The 17,483-nt window shown below is 49.2% G+C and overlaps 1 protein-coding gene and 1 pseudogene across 1 annotated transcript; both read left to right on the top strand.

Annotated features, from left to right (window-relative positions):
- The first annotated feature begins 8,543 nt into the window (after nt 1-8,543).
- Nucleotides 8,544-9,980, top strand: LOC123162232 (uncharacterized; annotated as a pseudogene).
- A 5,412-nt stretch (nt 9,981-15,392) lies between these two features.
- LOC123159962 (3'-N-debenzoyl-2'-deoxytaxol N-benzoyltransferase) lies at nt 15,393-17,134 on the top strand. Its single transcript, XM_044577771.1, has one exon. The coding sequence runs from the start codon at nt 15,555-15,557 to the stop codon at nt 16,962-16,964; it is 1,410 nt and encodes a 469-aa protein (XP_044433706.1). The 5' UTR covers nt 15,393-15,554; the 3' UTR covers nt 16,965-17,134.
- Nucleotides 17,135-17,483: the final 349 nt, after the last annotated feature.

Below are 17,483 nucleotides of genomic sequence, written 5' to 3'. Positions count from 1 at the left end.
AACGTTGCATTCTGTGACTTGCCATCCACTATGGAAATTTCTACCCCTGGTTCTAGATGGCAGACCTCTAGGGTAAGTTATGGAAATGAAATCCAAGTCAACAGACTTGTTTTTCTCGCGTCTTTGATAGCCCTTAAATCTTCAGATATTAATATCATTTTGGGTATGGACTGGATGTCAGCTCATCAAGCCAAAATTGATTGCTTCTCTAGGACTATTCAACTCACCCATCCTTCGGGGAAGATAGTCAATGTCTTGACCCGAATAGCCAAGCGAAAATTATATTCTCTTAACGCCGGCCCTTTGCCAGACCTTGAGGACATTCCGGTAGTCCGTGACTTCCCGGATGTCTTTCCAGAGGAATTGCCAGGTGTTCCACCTGACAGGGATGTTGAGTTCGTAATCGACCTCATCCCCGGAACCGTTCCGATTGCTAGAAGACCTTATAAGATGGCACCACTAGAACTAGCCGAGCTTAAGAAACAACTCGATGAATCCTTGAAAAAGGGTTTCATCCGCCCTAGTTCATCTCCGTGGGCTTGCCCCGTCCTATTCGTCAAGAAGAAGGATGGTACGGACCGGATGGTTGTAGATTACCGACCTGTCAATTTGGTCACAATCAAGAACAAATACCCGCTTCCCAGGATCAACGACCTGTATGATCAGCTCGCTGGATCCTCAGTCTTCTCCAAGATGGATTTGAGGTTGGGCTACCATCAAATCAAAATCAGAAACGGGGACATTCCTAAAACGGCCTTTGTTACTCGTTATGGCCAATACGAGTACACCGTCATGTCCTTCGGTTTAACCAACGCTCCAGCCACCTTTTCTCGGTTAATGAACTCAATTTTCATGGAGTATTTGGATAAATTCGTCGTGGTTTACCTCGATGATATACTCATCTACTCCAAGAACGAGGAAGAACATGCCGAACATCTAAGGCTAGTGTTGAAGAAACTTCGAGAGCATCGCCTTTATGCCAAATTTTCGAAATGTGAATTCTGGTTGTCAGAAGTGACCTATCTGGGTCATGTAATATCTGGTAAAGGTATTGCTGTTAACCCTGAGCGAGTTCAAGCCGTCCTTAATTGGACTCCACCTGAATCGGTCAAGCAAGTTCGGAGTTTTCTAGGCTTAGCGAGCTATTGCCGTCGCTTTGTCGAGAACTTCTCCAAAGTTGCTAAACCTCTAACCGAACTCCTCAAGAAAGATAAGAAGTTCGAATGGACTCCACAATGTGAGCACAGCTTTCAGGAACTGAAAAGACGCCTGACCTCTGCTCCCATGCTGGTACCGCCAGACTTCTCCAAGGACTTTGTTATCTACTGCGACGCCTCGCGACAAGGACTAGGTTGCATTCTTATGCAAGATCGACACGTAATTGCTTACGCTTCACGGCAATTGCACCCACATGAGGAGAATTATCCTACTCATGATCTAGAGCTTGCAGCCGTAGTCTATGCACTTAAGACCTGGCGACATTACCTCCTCGGTAATCGTTGCGAAATATTCACTGATCACCAAAGTCTGAAGTACATCTTCACCCAACCGGATCTGAATCTCAGGCAAAGACGTTGGGTTGAATTGATCACAGACTTCGACTTAGGAATAACTTACACCCCAGGGAAAGCCAATGTCATGGCTGATGCGCTAAGTCGTAAATCTTATTGTAACAACCTGATGTTACAACAAAGTCAACCGCTTCTCCATGAGGAATTCCGGAAGCTTAACCTTCACATTGTACCTCAAGGTTTTCTTTCCACCTTGGTGGCAAAACCTACCCTTACGGATCAAATTATCAAAGCACAGAAGGTAGATCCAGGAATCTCCCGCATCAAGAGGAACATTCAGAAAGGAATTGCGAATTGCTTCTCTATTAATGATCAAGGGGTCGTATACTTCGGGAATCGACTAGTGGTTCCCAAAGTGCGCAACCTGAGGCGATTGATCCTTAAGGAAGCTCATGAATCTCCTCTCACCATTCATCCCGGTAGTACTAAGATGTATCAGGACCTACGCCAGAGGTTCTGGTGGACTAGGATGAAGAGAGAAATTGCCCAGTATATTGCAAATTGCGACGTCTGTCGTCATGTAAAAGCAGAGCACCAACGGCCTGCTGGCACCCTTCAACCCTTAGCTATTCCTGAATGGAAATGGGATAAAATTGGTATGGATTTCATTACCGGTTTTCCCAGGACCAAGAGAGGGAATAATGCTATTTTCGTCGTGGTCGATCGTCTTTCCAAAGTAGCCCATTTCTTACCTGTTCGTGAGAGTATAACCGCTAGTCAGCTGGCAGATTTGTACATCTCCCGAATAGTGTCCCTCCATGGTGTTCCTTTGGAAATTAACTCGGATCGAGGAAGTCTTTTCACCTCTCGATTTTGGGAAAGTTTCCAAAATGCTGTGGGAACTCGTCTCTCCTTTAGCACCGCTTTCCACCCTCAGTCGAGTGGTCAAGTGGAACGCGTCAACCAGATTCTAGAAGACATGCTTCGAGCCTCTGTTATCTCATTCGGAATGGACTGGGAGAAGTGCCTTCCATTTGCCGAATTCGCCTACAACAACAGCTATCAATCTAGCTTGGGTAAAGCCCCTTTTGAAGTTCTCTATGGACGACGATGTCGAACACCCCTTAACTGGTCAGAGACCGGGGAAAGACAATTCTTTGGCCCGGATATGATTCAGGAAGCAGAAGAACAAGTTCGTATCGTTCGTGAAAAGTTGAAAACAGCCCAATCTCGTCAAAAGAGTCAATATGACCGAAAACATAAGGCTATGACTTTCGAGGTTGACGAGAAGGCTTATCTTCGGGTTACCCCTCTGAAGGGAACCCATCGTTTCGGTATCAAAGGCAAATTGGCTCCTCGTTACATTGGACCTTTTCGCATTCTCGCCAAGCGAGGAGAAGTTGCCTACCAGTTGGAACTACCTCCGCACCTCTCCAGAGTTCACGATGTCTTCCACGTTTCTCAACTCAGGCGTTGCTTCTCGGATCCTATCCGTGAAGTGGACCACGAAACGCTTGATCTCCAAGATAATCTTACATATCGAGAGTACCCCATTCGTATCCTCGATCAAGCCGAACGTACCACCCGGCGTCATAATATCAAGTTTCTCAAGGTTCAATGGTCGCACCATTCTGAGGATGAAGCAACCTGGGAAAGGGAGGATCGTCTTCGACTTGAATATCCCGCTTTCTTCCCGGAGGAACCCAAATCTCGGGACGAGATTCTTTTGAGTGGGGGTGAGTTGTCACACCCTAGCTAGTCATGCATTAGAGTGTTGCATCATGTTTACTCTTTCATCAGAAACTTGAAATGGGGATCTGTGAAACCCTCAGAATCATTTTTGAAAATGATCCAAATAAAAATTTCTCCAAAAGGGTCCAAGAAAATGCTCATGTTGCTCTCTGAAAATATTGGACAGAGATAAAAATCAAACCAATATTTTTAGTGGTTCATGGACATTTATTTTGGGCATTTGGAATTAATGCATAAATATTTGCATTGGAAATATATTAATTATATATATTAATATATGCCCAAATATTATGCCAATTATAAAAGAGCTCTGGAATAATATAAATAGCTCCTGCAAAAATTGGCATAAGTTAAATAAATGATTTAATATATTTTTAAATCAAAACAAATGTCAGAAATTAGAAAACAGAAAAATATATAACAGGAGAAACTTACCTGGGCTCCTCCACTGTGCGGCCCAGCCAGCTGGCTGGCCCAGCCAGCAGCCGGCCCAGCCCACCTCCCTCCTCTGTCGTCTTCGTCCCGACAGAGGGAGGGGAGTGTGGCCGGCGCGCGCGCGCGCCACCGCGCCACACCACCTCTCTCCCTGCCTGCCTGCCCTCCCTCTCGTCGCCTCGATGCCCTGGACGACACCACGCCGCCCCCCCTGCTCTCTCTCACTCTCCCCGGCTCTTCCCTTCTCTCCCTCGCTCTCTCTCTCATGGCCGAACACCACCGTCGCCGCCGTTCGCCATAGCCGCCATCTCCGGCCACCCCTCGCTCCCCCGACTAGCTCAGGAGCTCCGCCTCGACTCCCTCTTCCTCCCCACCGCTCCACGGGCCTCAGGAATGCTTCATCGCCGCCACGTCGCCGTTCCCCTCCTCGGGCTCCGACCGTCGTCGCCGTCGAATTCGCCGTCACCAGCGCGTCCCCGAGCCCGCTAACCATCCCTGCAGCTCCGCGGTGAGCCCCCGGATCGTTTTCCCCTTCTCCCCTGGTCTCTTTCGACCTCTAGGCCCTAGCCCCACCTCGGCCGAGAGCTCCACGCCGCCGGCGATGTCGCCGTCGTGGCCACGGTCGCCGTAGCGCCCAACCGAGCACACCATCGTGCTCCACACCTCACTAGGAGCACGTAGCACGCACCAACACCTCCCCTAACGCCCTGCAACGCCGATTCCGACCGCACCCGAACTCCGGCCGCCGCAGCCGAGCTCGCCGCCGTCAACTCCGGCCACCCCGAGCCCAACCACCACCACCAATAGTCGCGGCTCAACCTCAGCAACACGTAGATGCCTTCCGCCGTCCATTTGGTTGCCGGAATGGCAAAAAGCACTTTCGCCGCCGTCTCGGACCTCGCCGGCGTCATGTCGCCGGTGGGGTTTGACTTGTCCGACCTGGGGTTTGACCCCCCAGGGTCACTGACGCGTGGGCCCTGTCGGACAGGTGGTTAGTTAGTCCTAATTACCGTTAGTCAACCCCCCCTGACACTGACAGTGGGCCCCAGCGCCACTAATCCCTAATTAGGATTAATTTAAACCTGTTAAACCCCCCCTGTCACTGACGTGTGGCCCCCACACGTCAGGTTTGACTTCAGCCAGCCGCAGTTGACCACTGACGTCATGCTGACGTCAGGCTGACGCAGTAATTGAATTTCTGGATTTAATTTAAATCAGGAAATTCCAGAATATTATTTAAACTTCAAAAATTCATAACTTTTATTCTGTAACTCCAAATTGGACAAATTATATATGAAAAATGATCAGAAAAATCCAATCTACCCATCTGTACTATTTTCATGCATGATCAAATAAGTTAAATTGATGTTTTAAGCAGAACAAGGAAAAGCACTTTTAAAAGGCCATGTTTGAGTTTGAAATTTGAATCTTTGATTCAAATTTGTTCAAACCCTTCTGGTTCTAGTTGCATTAGCCCAACACACTCATATTGCCATGTTTCATGCATGCATCATATTGTTGCACATTGTTTGGTGATGCTTGTGTATCGATGTCCTTTACGACAGGTTCTGCCTCCGAGGAGTACCGTGATTACCCTAACGAAGAACCGTATCAGTGCATCGAACCATCAGGCAAGCAACCAACCATTTGATCATATCGATACAATCCCATGTTCTCGCTCCTGCTCTCTTTTACTGCATTAAGACAACGCGATTCAAACTGCTGTGTGCTACGGTAGTTGAACCCATTTCCTCTGCATGACCTGTCATTGCCACAGTAACTAGATGAAACCCACTAGCATGTGTAGGAGTTGATTGAGCCATATGTATGTGTTGTTCCTACATTGCTATGCCTGCTATGCTTAGAGTCGTGTCAGGTCTGGTTCATCTGGGTGATGGGCTAGAGTGAAATGATTATGTCAGTAATGAGAGTGGTGTGGTGAACACGATTTGGTAAAGGTATCGATGAGAGGCCATGTAGGAGTACATGGTGGGTTGTTTCATTGAAGCCGACCTTAAGCACTGAGTTCTGTATGTGTGATTTAAGAATCAGCTACTACCATGCATTGGGCCCGAAACCAATGGACCCTCTCGGCTTCTTATTCACCCTAGTTCTTCGTCCAGGAGTTGCAAGTAGTTTCTGGTGTTGTAGCCTACTGGAGGCCGTGGACAGCGCTGACCGTAGGGGTGGGCTGTGATGCGGTAGGTACGTGGCCGGGTGTACCGAATACCCGTTAGGTATCTCGGGAACCCTGTTCACATCGTTCGGGGCCGTATGGGAAACCTCGGCCGGACTCCCTGCGGATGGAACCTGAATAGGCGATAAACCTGGACTGGAGGCTTAGGTGATTAGGTAGGTCGTGGCCGACACCCACGTTGGGCTTCCGCTTGAAGGTTGCCGAGTACATGTCGTGTAAACGACGGTAAGTGGTGAGAGCGTGTATGAAGAAGTACACCCCTGCAGGGTTATCATGATCTATTCGAATAGCCGCGTCCGCGGTAAAGGACTACTTGGTTGCCTATACAGTTCATAGACAAGTAAATGGAAACTACTAAAAGCCTCAAGATAAGTGTGAGTGCCGAGGATGGCTCTTCTGTAGGAAGACGGAGGTGGATCCTCGGTAGTGTATTGAAGTGGTGAGTAGTGGACTCGTGTGCGCAAAACCATTTCAAGTTGAAGTATCGTAGGATAGTCTAGCCAAAAGTCAAAGCTGGCTTGCTGCAATAACTCCACCAACCCTTCTTGACACTATGCATGTATGTAGGATCTCATGTAAGTCTTGCTGAGTACCTTTGTACTCATGTTGCTATAATCTACATTTTTACAGAAGACGCTGCAACCCCTTCTGATGGGTTCTATGTAGACGTTGACCTCAACGAGTAGGCTAAGACCCAGGTGGTGACCCTGAGCTTATGGAGGACCACGTAGTATAGTTAGGCTTTTCAAGCCTCTTTTATTTTACTAGTTGTCTGTACTCAGACAAGTTACTTCCGCTGCTGGTTTGTATGACTGTATGACTTGTATGTGGGGTCGTGAGACCCGTACCTTTGTGTATGTTATGTATGGCTCCCTGAGCCTTAAATAAAATACTTGTGTCATAGAGTCATGTTGTGATGCTTCGTTGTATTTGCACATATCGAGCATATTGTGTGTATGATTAAAATGCTTGGTATGTGTGGGATCTGACTATCTAGTTGTTTATCTTTAGTAGCCTCTCTTACCGGGAAATGTCTCCTAGTGTTACCGCTGAGCCATGGTAGCTTGCTACTGCTCTGGAACACTTAGGCTGGCCGGCATGTGTCCTTCTTCGTTCCTGTGTCTGTCCCTTCGGGGAAATGTCACGCTTTGAGTACCGGAGTCCTGTTAGCCCGCTACAGCCCGGTTTATCGGAGTCCTGCTAGCCCAGTGCTACAGCCCGGACCCACTTGCTGATGACCGACACGTTCGAAGCTGGGTCATGGATGCCTGTCCCTGTAAGTCCGTGCCACTTTGGGTTTACGACTAGTCATGTCAGCCCGGGCTCCTTATCATATGGATGCTAGCGACACTATCATATACGTGAGCCAAAAGGCGCAAACGGTCCCGGGAAAAGGTAAGACGACACCCGTGGGGATACCGTGCGTGAGGCCGCAAAGTGATATGAGGTGTTACCGGCTAGATCGATGTGACATCGAGTCGGGGTCCTGACAATCTCGTATCTCGAGTTTACTCCTTTCCATATATATGCTTGATTTCATCCATGTTTATCCTAATTTCTCATGGAAACAAAATAAGAGAGGAATTTGGAATCCTTTGCATTCATTAGCCATTAGTAGCAATATCAGAGCAAATGTCTTGGCTTTTATGAAATAAATCGGTTTAAACTAGGGTGTGATCAGCATAAAAATAACAATCATCATGAACATTCTTGCATCATACACCCATGCGACCGGTCGTTCATCAACTCAATGCATATCTAAATGCTAATGCTTTTAAATCTTGAGAAGGAAAAGATTTATGCAATTTTTGCCATTTATGTATTATTTAAAATATCCTTTAAAAGAGATCAAGACAAGATCAAGACATTAATATCAACGTTTGACCTTTTACACTATCACATGGCAAGTCGAATAGTGTCTGCAGTATTACGACAAACAGTGAGATATGCTTCAATTAGATATCACTTAATGAGTCATATATGTGACATAGGTATATATATATTTAGTGAGGTATATATTACTAATACATAAAAAATACATTCATTGTGCACCGAAAGTGCATAGACATATCACTTCTAATTAAATGCATCTATGAATGATAGAATTTTTGGTGCTCTAATGAAGGCAGTAGCGATCCACTATGTGAGTAGTCCACTATAAGAATAAGGGCCACGTCTGTTGATATGCATGCACTAGGTTAAAGAACCTACATCTATACTGCACACCATGAATGTACAAGCTAACCACTACTCTCAAGATGGAAATTGACTTACCATGTGTTAGCAACAACCCTGTCACACTATTATACCAAGACATACTGGTTAATCATTTTCCAGAACATGTTGCTCATTACACTTATTAATTGCACAAGAGTTATGTTTTGATTGTTATTACCAGATATAAAACTGTGAGTCTCGGTACGTCATAAATTGGATACGATATTTCATGTAATGGGTATTTTTGACTAGCATTTATAGTCTAATTAAGCATGCTTTACCACTACAAGAAGATTTGCTATATGGTGATGCTATAAGTATCATGCCCCGCCTCCTCAGCCTCTGCATTCAGACACTCTTTCGGTTTGATACGTCTCATAGTTGTATCCAAATCTCAACAGTTTTCCCTCAAATAACCTCAACTTTCAACCATGAATCCAAGAGTCAACCAGGAGTGGACCCCCTCTGAGGTAGAGGGGGATAGATCAATCATCGATGGGCTCAACAACAACTACTACAATGATGGCACCAACCATGGTAAGAACAAGAAGCATGAGATCATGGACAAGCTCTAAACATGGTTCCCTAGGAAGAGCATGCAACAGGTAACAAACTTGTATGTTGATTTTGGTGCAGAGATGCATATGTTGCAGTGTCCAGAGAAGGAGTGCCATGTTACCAATAGTGACCATGGTGTCAATTACACCGTCGATGGCCCAGTGAGTAAATACTTTGGATTGCAAGAGGAGGCCGCAATGGAAGGAACGGACTTTTTGTTTGGTTGTCCATTAGATATTAGGAAAACCATAGATAGTCAAGAGGAGGTGCCGATGGTGGAGCAGAATAAGGTGGTGTTGGAGAATAAGACGTTCATCCACCAACCAGTGCTTGCACCACACGCCAAGGGGTTTTGGACCCCTGATGAGCACAGGTTATTCATGTTTCATCCTAATTTTCCATGAGACTTTTAATATTTTCATTCATTTTGATTATTCGCTTGGAGATGTCGGGTGTGTTTTAAAAGAAAGCATATTAACTAAGCATTATGTGGATTTTTATTCTCGTGAGACGGGAGGTTTGTTTTTTATTTACACTGTACTCATAGTGCCTATTTGACATTTACCAGAAGCAATAATACCAAGATGTATATATTTTGTTTGGGAACATCCAAGTTTATTTCATTCTAGTGCTTCCATTAATAAGTGAATACCACTGACACTTGTCCTTACAACCAAAAGTGATGAAGTTATGATTGCGAGTATTATCATGGGCTATTTATATCTATTATCAATATGACCATGGTAATTTCGAAATTGCTTATTCGTCTTTAATCATCTGATGTCACATCTTATACAATAGCACCATAAAAGATAAAAACAGACATCATTGAAATGATTAGCATGAGGGCTAATGTTTGGTTAAAGTTTTAATTCTCCAACTATTGCATTTTTATTTTTTTACCGATATATTAAATAATCAATGTGTCCTTGGTCAAGAATATAACCTAACTATTCATCTTAGACATGTTTCCTGTTTATTCTAGGCTCTTTCTCCATGGCTTGAGCGTATGTGGCCGTGGCAAATGGAAGGACATCTCAAAGCACTTCGTCACTAGTAGGACTCCGACCCAGATTTCAAGCCATGCACAGAAGTACTTCATGAGGCTAAAGAGCAAAGGGTCAGGAAGCCAACGCTACAGCATCAACGACGTGGAGCTCGATGATGCTAACCCATGGAAAATGGAGAATAGCTTTAACTTCTGGCAAGCACTTGCCTTGCAATCTACAATTGGTGCTGATAACCAAAATCCAAGCTTCAATCTACAGACTCCTTCGAGTCCATTTGTCACCATGAACAATATACCCTAGTTTGGAGATGTTGTTGAAGAAATGGAGATAGTATTCAGTATGGTGAGAGAATCCTATGATGTTGTCGTCACAATAGGGGCCAGTGAACTTTGTTCCTACTATTATTTACTTTAAGTTCCTTAAAACCATTGTATGGATACCATTTATAAGATGTTGTGATTTAAGTTATATTTGCATATGCTTTTGGAGAGTCGATAAATTTTGTATTACTATTTAGAGAAAATACTTTTTTTTACCCTCAACTATTAAAAAAAGTCTAGATTTGGTGCCTTGAATATAAAGCCATAGAATTTGCAGCTTAAACTCTTCAAACCAAACTAGTTTGGGCCGCTCAGCGGGACTAAAGTAGTTTCTTAGATGATGTGGCATGGTTTTCACTGGGCGTGTCCATGTGGAAATATATCTACTTCTCCACGGCGTGGTCATTTTGTCAAACACTTGCGTGCGTTGTTTGTTGTTGCCTGCGGCCCATCACGTCCGCCTTGATACAATGTTGCAGGTCTGTCTCTTTTGGCTTAATCTCTTTCCTCCACCTCGCGACAAAGATCTCACGTGGCGTGGATTACAGACGGCTGACTAGATACCAATGTACATGTCCTCAGTGCGGCAACCAGCAACATTACAACCAGCCTCGGGTTTATCATACAACACAAAAGAAAGCATAGAAGAGCTCGCGTCGCTCCCGGGGGGGCGGCTCGGGCGTACCCTTGCCGCCGCTACCCCCGCGGCCCTCTCCTCCCTTGCTCCTCCCGTCGCCGTCGGAGGATGCTGACGGGCAAAGCCCGCTAGGCGGACGGCGGCGGCGGGGGGCCCTCGTCGCGCGCCGCGTGGCTTCCGCCCCGGTCGGAGGAACGCATCTGGCGGCGGCCGCGTCTCGTCGGCGCGAGCAAGCCGGGGCGGCGGCCCCGGGCATGGTGGCAGCGTTGCTCCCCCCTTCCTCGGCTGGATGGCGTGCGGGGCAGCGCTGAGGCCGGCCGTCGTCGATCTGGCGCCCGGCGCCCAGATCTGTCGGTGGAGGCGCTCCGGCGTGCTGCGACGGCGACGCTCCGGCGGGCTGTGGCTGTTTGGCGCGCTGGGTGCCTGGGGTCCCCTCCCTCGGCCGGGGGAGCTGCGGTGATGGCGGCGAGCCGCAGCTTTTGGATGGCGGCGCGGCGGCGCCGCGACGGTGGAGGTTTCTTCTGTTGGTGAGCTGCGGCGGTGGCGGTGAGCCGCAGTTTTTGGGCGGCGACGCGGCGGCGCTGTGATGGTGGTCGTGGAGATCGGTCTCTAGCCACCGGAGTGGTGTACTCTTCTACTGCTCTGGCCGTGTGTGCAATGGAGCGGCAGTTTGGGCTGGAGGTGGCCGAGGGTGCGCAGATCTGGCAAGGTGTTTTGCTGCGGCGTGTTGAGGGCTGGTGGTTGGCAACGATGCACTCTGCGCAGCTTGCTGTGTTCCTATGTCATTGGCTTCCTCGTGAGGCTCGGCAGTGGAGTAGATTCTCCGGGCGAAAGTCTTGCACCTTCTCCGGTCGGTGCCGATGTTGGCGATGTTCTTGAGCATTGCATTCCTTCCTGAAGGCACATCGCGGAGCTACGTCCATCTACTGCCGCAACTGTCTGGTGTTTCCGGGTGAAAACCCAAGCTCCATTGGAGCGGGCGGCGGCGGCAATTATGTCGTTACCTTCTTGGAGGCACCGCCTTGGAAGCAATGACCTTTGTGGAGTGGTGGTCTCATGGCAGTGGTGCAGAGCTGCGTCACCGTCGGGGTGATGGAGGCCGGGGCGGCGGCTCTGGACGGTGGATGTACGCCGAGGCGGCGGCCTCGGATAGCGATGCAACGGTGCCTCTATGGGGTAGAGTCGCGGTTGTGCATTGTTTTGGTGGCGGCTTGGTGCTGCGTGGGTAGCGAGGTCGTCGGCCTGGTCGATGCGCCCTAGAGGGGGCGGTCTGACTTTACGTCGGGGCGGCGGCCCCGGATGTGGTGCGACATTCGTGGTCTGCGAGCGGTTGCCCTGAGCAGCGTGGGCTGGGGGCAGCCGGGTTGCGCGGCGTTGCTGCTCGAGGGGAGTGGTGGTATGTCGGGGCGGCGGCCCCGGAAGGCGGTGCCGGTTGATTGCGCTGGGCGTGAGGGAGCGGTGGATGTCGGGGTGGCGGCCCCGAGAGAATCACTGTGGCGGCCAGACTTCTGTGGCAACGATGATGGTGGGAGCGATGTCGGCGACGCGGCAATGGTTGCGATAGTCGGCTCTTCTCCGGCGTGTCCACGGTATTGCCTCGGTTTGTTTGTTGCTGTGGAGTCGAAGCTGCGGCGGCGGGCCCTGTGGTGTACGATGACTGGCTGCAGGTGGCCCTTTCGGCGATCTTTCGTGGCGCCAGCCGAGCCTGATTTCGTTCTTCTGAGTTCTCCGTCAGAGTCGGAGTTGCGTTGTCTGGCCGCAGGTCGGCATGTTGTCGATAAGGGTGGGCTTTGCCCTGTGTGTTTCAGTCTATGGGAATGGGGTTGGCCCTTGTTGTTCCGGTTTTTGCCCGGTTTTCCGTAATTAACTGGGCAATTCTCTTCTGCTTATTTAATAGATGAGGCAATCTTTGTCTCCGTTTCGAAAAAAAAAACCAGCCTCAGAAATCAAAGGTATCAATTCGTGAAGGCACAAGGGACCAGCAACAGATGTATGTCCTGTAACACAAATAAAATCTCACTTGTGTCCCCAACAATTCAAACAAAGATGCCAATCTGTGCTGGTATTGCTAGTTGAACAAACCCATTAAAAGATAACGTGTGATAAATATTTTTGTATCTTTGAAATGAAACAAAACTGAAAATAGAACATTGTATAAATGTTGTTGGAAGGTGTTCATCAAATGCAACTCCCCAATGCATAAAAAATACAGATGGCTGCAACCACATAGGGCATGGGTTGGCTGCGACGATAAAGACAAATATTTATTCTATGAGGCGACAACGATCACTATTGGGGATGGCACGAAGGCCAGTTTCTGGCACTCTCTCTGGCTTTCTGGCCAAAAGCCAAGGGACATCGCGCCGGGCATCTTTGCCCTCTCCAAACGAACAAATTCATGTGCTACTAAGGCAATGGCAAATAATGATTGGATTTGCCACATCGACATGCAAGGGGGACTCTCGGTTGAGCTCATTCAACAATATTTTGACCTATGGTGCAAAACCCACGAGATCACCATGCAATGAGGATACCATTCATTGGAAATTCACTGTCGTCGGTTGTTACTCTGCCGCCACTGCCTACTGTATGCAGTTTGTCGGTTTGCTAAACTCCGAGATGCCAAGTTTGGTTTGGAAGATTTGGGCGCCTCCTAAGATTAAATTCTTCTCTTGGCTTGTCCTTCAAGATAGGATCTGGACTTCTGACAGACTGCTTCGTCAGAGGGTGGCCAAACTGCGGCCTTTGTCAGCTATACAAAAGGGAACCGAAATCTACGCCTCATCTCATGTTCAAATGCCGCTACACCATCAGAGTCTGGAATATGGTTTATGACTGGCTAGGGAGGCAATCGGAGACACCTTCATGGGGTGGCCTGTTGACCGTCAAACAATGGTGGTCCGCTAGCGAGGGTCATCCTGGCTACTCCGGAAAGGTGACCAACTCGTTGCAAATGCTCGCTTGTTGGGAGATTTGGAACGAGCAAAACGCCCCGGGTTTACCGCAACAAGGCCTCCCTGCCCATGAGAGTGGCGGGGACAATCAAGGAAGAGGCCAAGACTTGGGTTCTAGCAAGGGCTAGATTCTTGGGCAACTTAATTCCGGAAGAGTGAAGCCGTTTGTTTCGGGCCTGTGTGGCCATGTAACATTGGAACCTTGTCGTACTTCTTCTTAATTAATGAGATGAGGCAAAGCTTTTGCCTCCGTTTCAAATAAAGTACAAAAAAGTATACTTTTGGTTTCTCAACTCTTGGCGCAGGCTAGATTTGGTCCCTCGACTCCGAAACCGGACAACTTACACCCTCAGCTATTGAAACCGGAAAAGATTCATCCGTGGACTTGGTTTTGACCGATTTTGGTGCTGGCTCACCCTGTTTTTTTTTACTGTGCTCACTCAAATACGCATACTTTTTTCAAATCCATGGATATTATGAAATTTGCATATATTTTTTCAAATTTGTGTATTTTTTCCAAATTCTTGTATTTTTTTCAAATCCATGTACTATTTTCAAATTCACATACTTTTCCCAAATTCTTGAACTTTCTTGAAATTCATTTAATTTTTCCAAATCCACATACCTTTTCCATGTCCACCAAATTTTTCCAAATTGCTGTAGTTTTTTCCAAATTCATTTACCTTTTCAAATCCATGAACTTTGCTGATATTCGCGTACTTTTTAAACTCCATGAACTTTTCTGAAATTCGTGTACTTTTTTCAAATCCATGTACTTCTTGCAAGTTTGCATAATCTTTCTGAATTCACATACTTATTTGAAAAAAAATCATAAACTTGAAAAATTGCGCTGATCTGAAAAAAGAATGTGAATTTGACAAAGTACGCGGATTTGAAAAAATTACTCAATCATGAAAAGGTACATGAATTCGATAAAGAATACACAAACTTGAAAAATTACGCGGATTTGAAATAGTATGTGAATTTCAAATAGGTTTACAGATTTAAAAATGTACACGGATTTGAAAAAAATGCGAACTTGAAAAGCAGTATGTGGATTTGAAAAATGTAAGGGAATTTAGAAAACATGAATTTAAGAAAACACGGATTTAAAAGAAGTGCGCGAATTTGAGTCAGCGCCAATCAAGACTATGGTGAGTCAAACAGCAAAACCAGTAAAAACCGAGACCAGGGACGAACCTTGTACGGCTTCAGTAGTTGAGGGTGCAAGTTGTCCGGCTTCATAGTTGATGGACCAAATCTAGACTCCGTCAAGAATTAAGGGACGAAAAATATATTTCTCTCTAAAAGGTACGGTGGGTAATATTCCCATGTGTATAAGTGCAATTTGGAACAATCATGTTCATGCAAGATAAGTAAACGGCTGGGTGTCTCTAAGAGGTGCACATAAAGGTAGGATGTGCGCGCATGTGTTTATAGGAGTGAGTGTATATGCATTTATCGATGTCAAGGATGTAGAGGCCGGAGGTTTATCCTCTTTTCGGGAAAAAGAAAGCACATTAAACTGGGCGAGGTTTGCCGACTTGTAGCCATGCAAACGACGTGCAACTGTTTGGATTTATTTACAAGTGTCTTTTTGAGTCCTGTAGAGATACAGCTATTTCACGTGAAGTTTCTGAAAACCATGTACACTAAAACAGTGTTGCAAGCAGAACCCGCCGGACTAAGAAGTTGAAATGGTGTCGGCGCCTCCGCACTAGTGGCGCCCGGCGCTCCCACGTCGCCATTCGTCGTCCTGGAAACACCTCGCACAAGTTTGTTCCACCAACCGCGTCGCCATCGGGTCTGCCGTGACGGGCCAGTCCTGTCTGCCGTGCCACGGCCACCTACTCCGATCCACCCAAACAAACTTCCCCAGTTTTAAGCGCGAGCGAGCTCTTCTGTCCGTCCTTCCCTCCCACCGCAGGCCGACGCGACGGCGCGGGCTCCCCGTCCCTTCCGCATGGAGCCGCCGGCGCCTCCGCCCCTACCGCCGCCGCAGCTGCACCTGCGGGTACTGGACAGCGTCAAGCTCTCCCCGGCGCCGCAGCCTCCGGCGTCGTCCCTGCCGCTCTCCGGCCTCGACGCCGACCGCAACGTGCTCGACGTCTCCTTCCGCACCGTCCGCTTCTTCCCCGGCCACCCGGTCTCCCTCGACCCGCTCGACGTCCTCCAGGCCGCGTTCGCCGACGCGCTCGGCCTCTTCCCGCAGCTCGCCGGCTCCCTCCTCCGCGACGACGGCCGCGTCGTGCTCTCCGGGACCGGCGACGACGCCGTGGCCCTCGTCCTCGCGGCGACGGACCTGTCGGTGGTCGACGTCGACGCGGACAGGCCCGACTCGCCGCTGCTCGACCGCCTCGCGCCGGGCGACAGCGACGGCGGACCGGCAGCGCTTGCGCTCCAGGTCACGCGGTTCACGTGCGGCGGCGTCGCGCTGGGGATGCGGGTGGCGCACGCGCTCTGCGACGGCGCGGGCTCCACCAAGTTCCTCGTCGCGGCGGCGCGGTTCGCGCGAGGGCTGGAGCCGGAGGCCGCGGCGGAGCCGGTGTGGGACCGACGGGAGCTCCTCGGCCCGAGGAACCCGCCGCGGGTGGTGACTCCGTTCGACGCCGTCCTATCGACCGACGACGACGTCGCGCGGCTTGGCCCGTACGGCGCGGCGAGCGACGGGCAAGGACACGAGCGGCTCGCGAGGGAGTGCTTCCACGTCAGCGACGCGCGCGTGGAGGCGCTCAGGGCGCGGCTCGCCGCGGACGCCGGCGTCAAGTTCACGACCTTCGAAGTTCTCGCCGCCTTCATCTGGCGCGCCAAGGTGAAGGCCAACCAAACCACCCCCGACGAGACCGTGAAGATGGTGTACTCCATGAACATCAGCGCGCTCCTCGACCCGCCGCTGCCGGCGGGGTACTGGGGCAACGTGTGCGTGCCGGTGTACGTGGCGCTCGCCGCGGGCGACCTCGTCGGGCGGCCGCTTGCGGAGACGGCATCCCTGGTCAGGAAGAGCAAGCGGGGGGTGGACGAGGAGTACGTGCGGTCGTACGTCGACCTGCAGGAGCTGCGGCGCGGGGAGGGCGGCGTCACGGCGGGGCGGCGCGGCGTGAGCGCGTTCACGGACTGGCGGCGGCTGGGGCACTCGGAGGTGGACTTCGGGTGGGGCGGGCCCGACGCCGTGCTGCCGCTCTCGTGGCGTCTGCTCGGGAGCACGCAGCCGTGCTTCCTGCTGCCCTACGGCGCCGGGGACGAGAGGCGGCGGCGAGGGTTCAAGGTGTTCGTCGCGGTGCCGGAGGAGGCGGTGCCCCGGTTCAGAGAGGAGATGGACGTGATACTGTGGCAGGACGAGCACACTGGCTGCACCTCAGTCGGGAAACTGTAAATTTGGGGATCGCGAGAAATCGTCCACATTTGCACCGCGAGGTCCACGAGAAATTGGGTAAATTCCATCATGTCGTGTATATTCAAATTGAACTTTAGATATACTGCCTTTGTCCTATGATATAAGACATTTTCGCGGTTCAATTTAAACTGTAAACACGTTTTATATTAGGGCATGTGTAGAACTCAGTCAAACGAAGTCTCAGTCAGCATAGTTGTTTTGTTGCAAGCGGCACGGCTAGATGCTACAAATTGGCGATGAAATATGTTGTGACAGTTTTGCAAGCAACGACTACTGATGTTGCAACCAGTGTGACTGAAAATGCTATAACCGTCAATGACGGATGTTGCGACAGATGAGACGACGTGCTACGATCGATAAGGAACGACATGCTACAACTAACAAGACGGATGTTGCCACTGCTAGGGAAAAATGTTGCATACGTTGAGACAAAATGCTGTAAGTTGACTGAAACTTAGTTAAATCTCAATCGATTGAGTTTTAGCAAGCCTTATACTA

This window comes from Triticum aestivum, chromosome 7B, assembly GCF_018294505.1.
Source record: "Triticum aestivum cultivar Chinese Spring chromosome 7B, IWGSC CS RefSeq v2.1, whole genome shotgun sequence".
Taxonomy (NCBI): domain Eukaryota; kingdom Viridiplantae; phylum Streptophyta; class Magnoliopsida; order Poales; family Poaceae; genus Triticum; species Triticum aestivum.
The sequence above is the reverse complement of the archived record's forward strand: the minus strand, read 5'-3'. Positions and strand labels throughout refer to the sequence as shown.

Bases quoted from the DNA above. Each gene is read 5' to 3' on its own strand.
- LOC123159962 (XM_044577771.1), top strand. From the start codon at position 15,555: ATGGAGCCGCCGGCGCCTCCGCCCCTACCGCCGCCGCAGCTGCACCTG.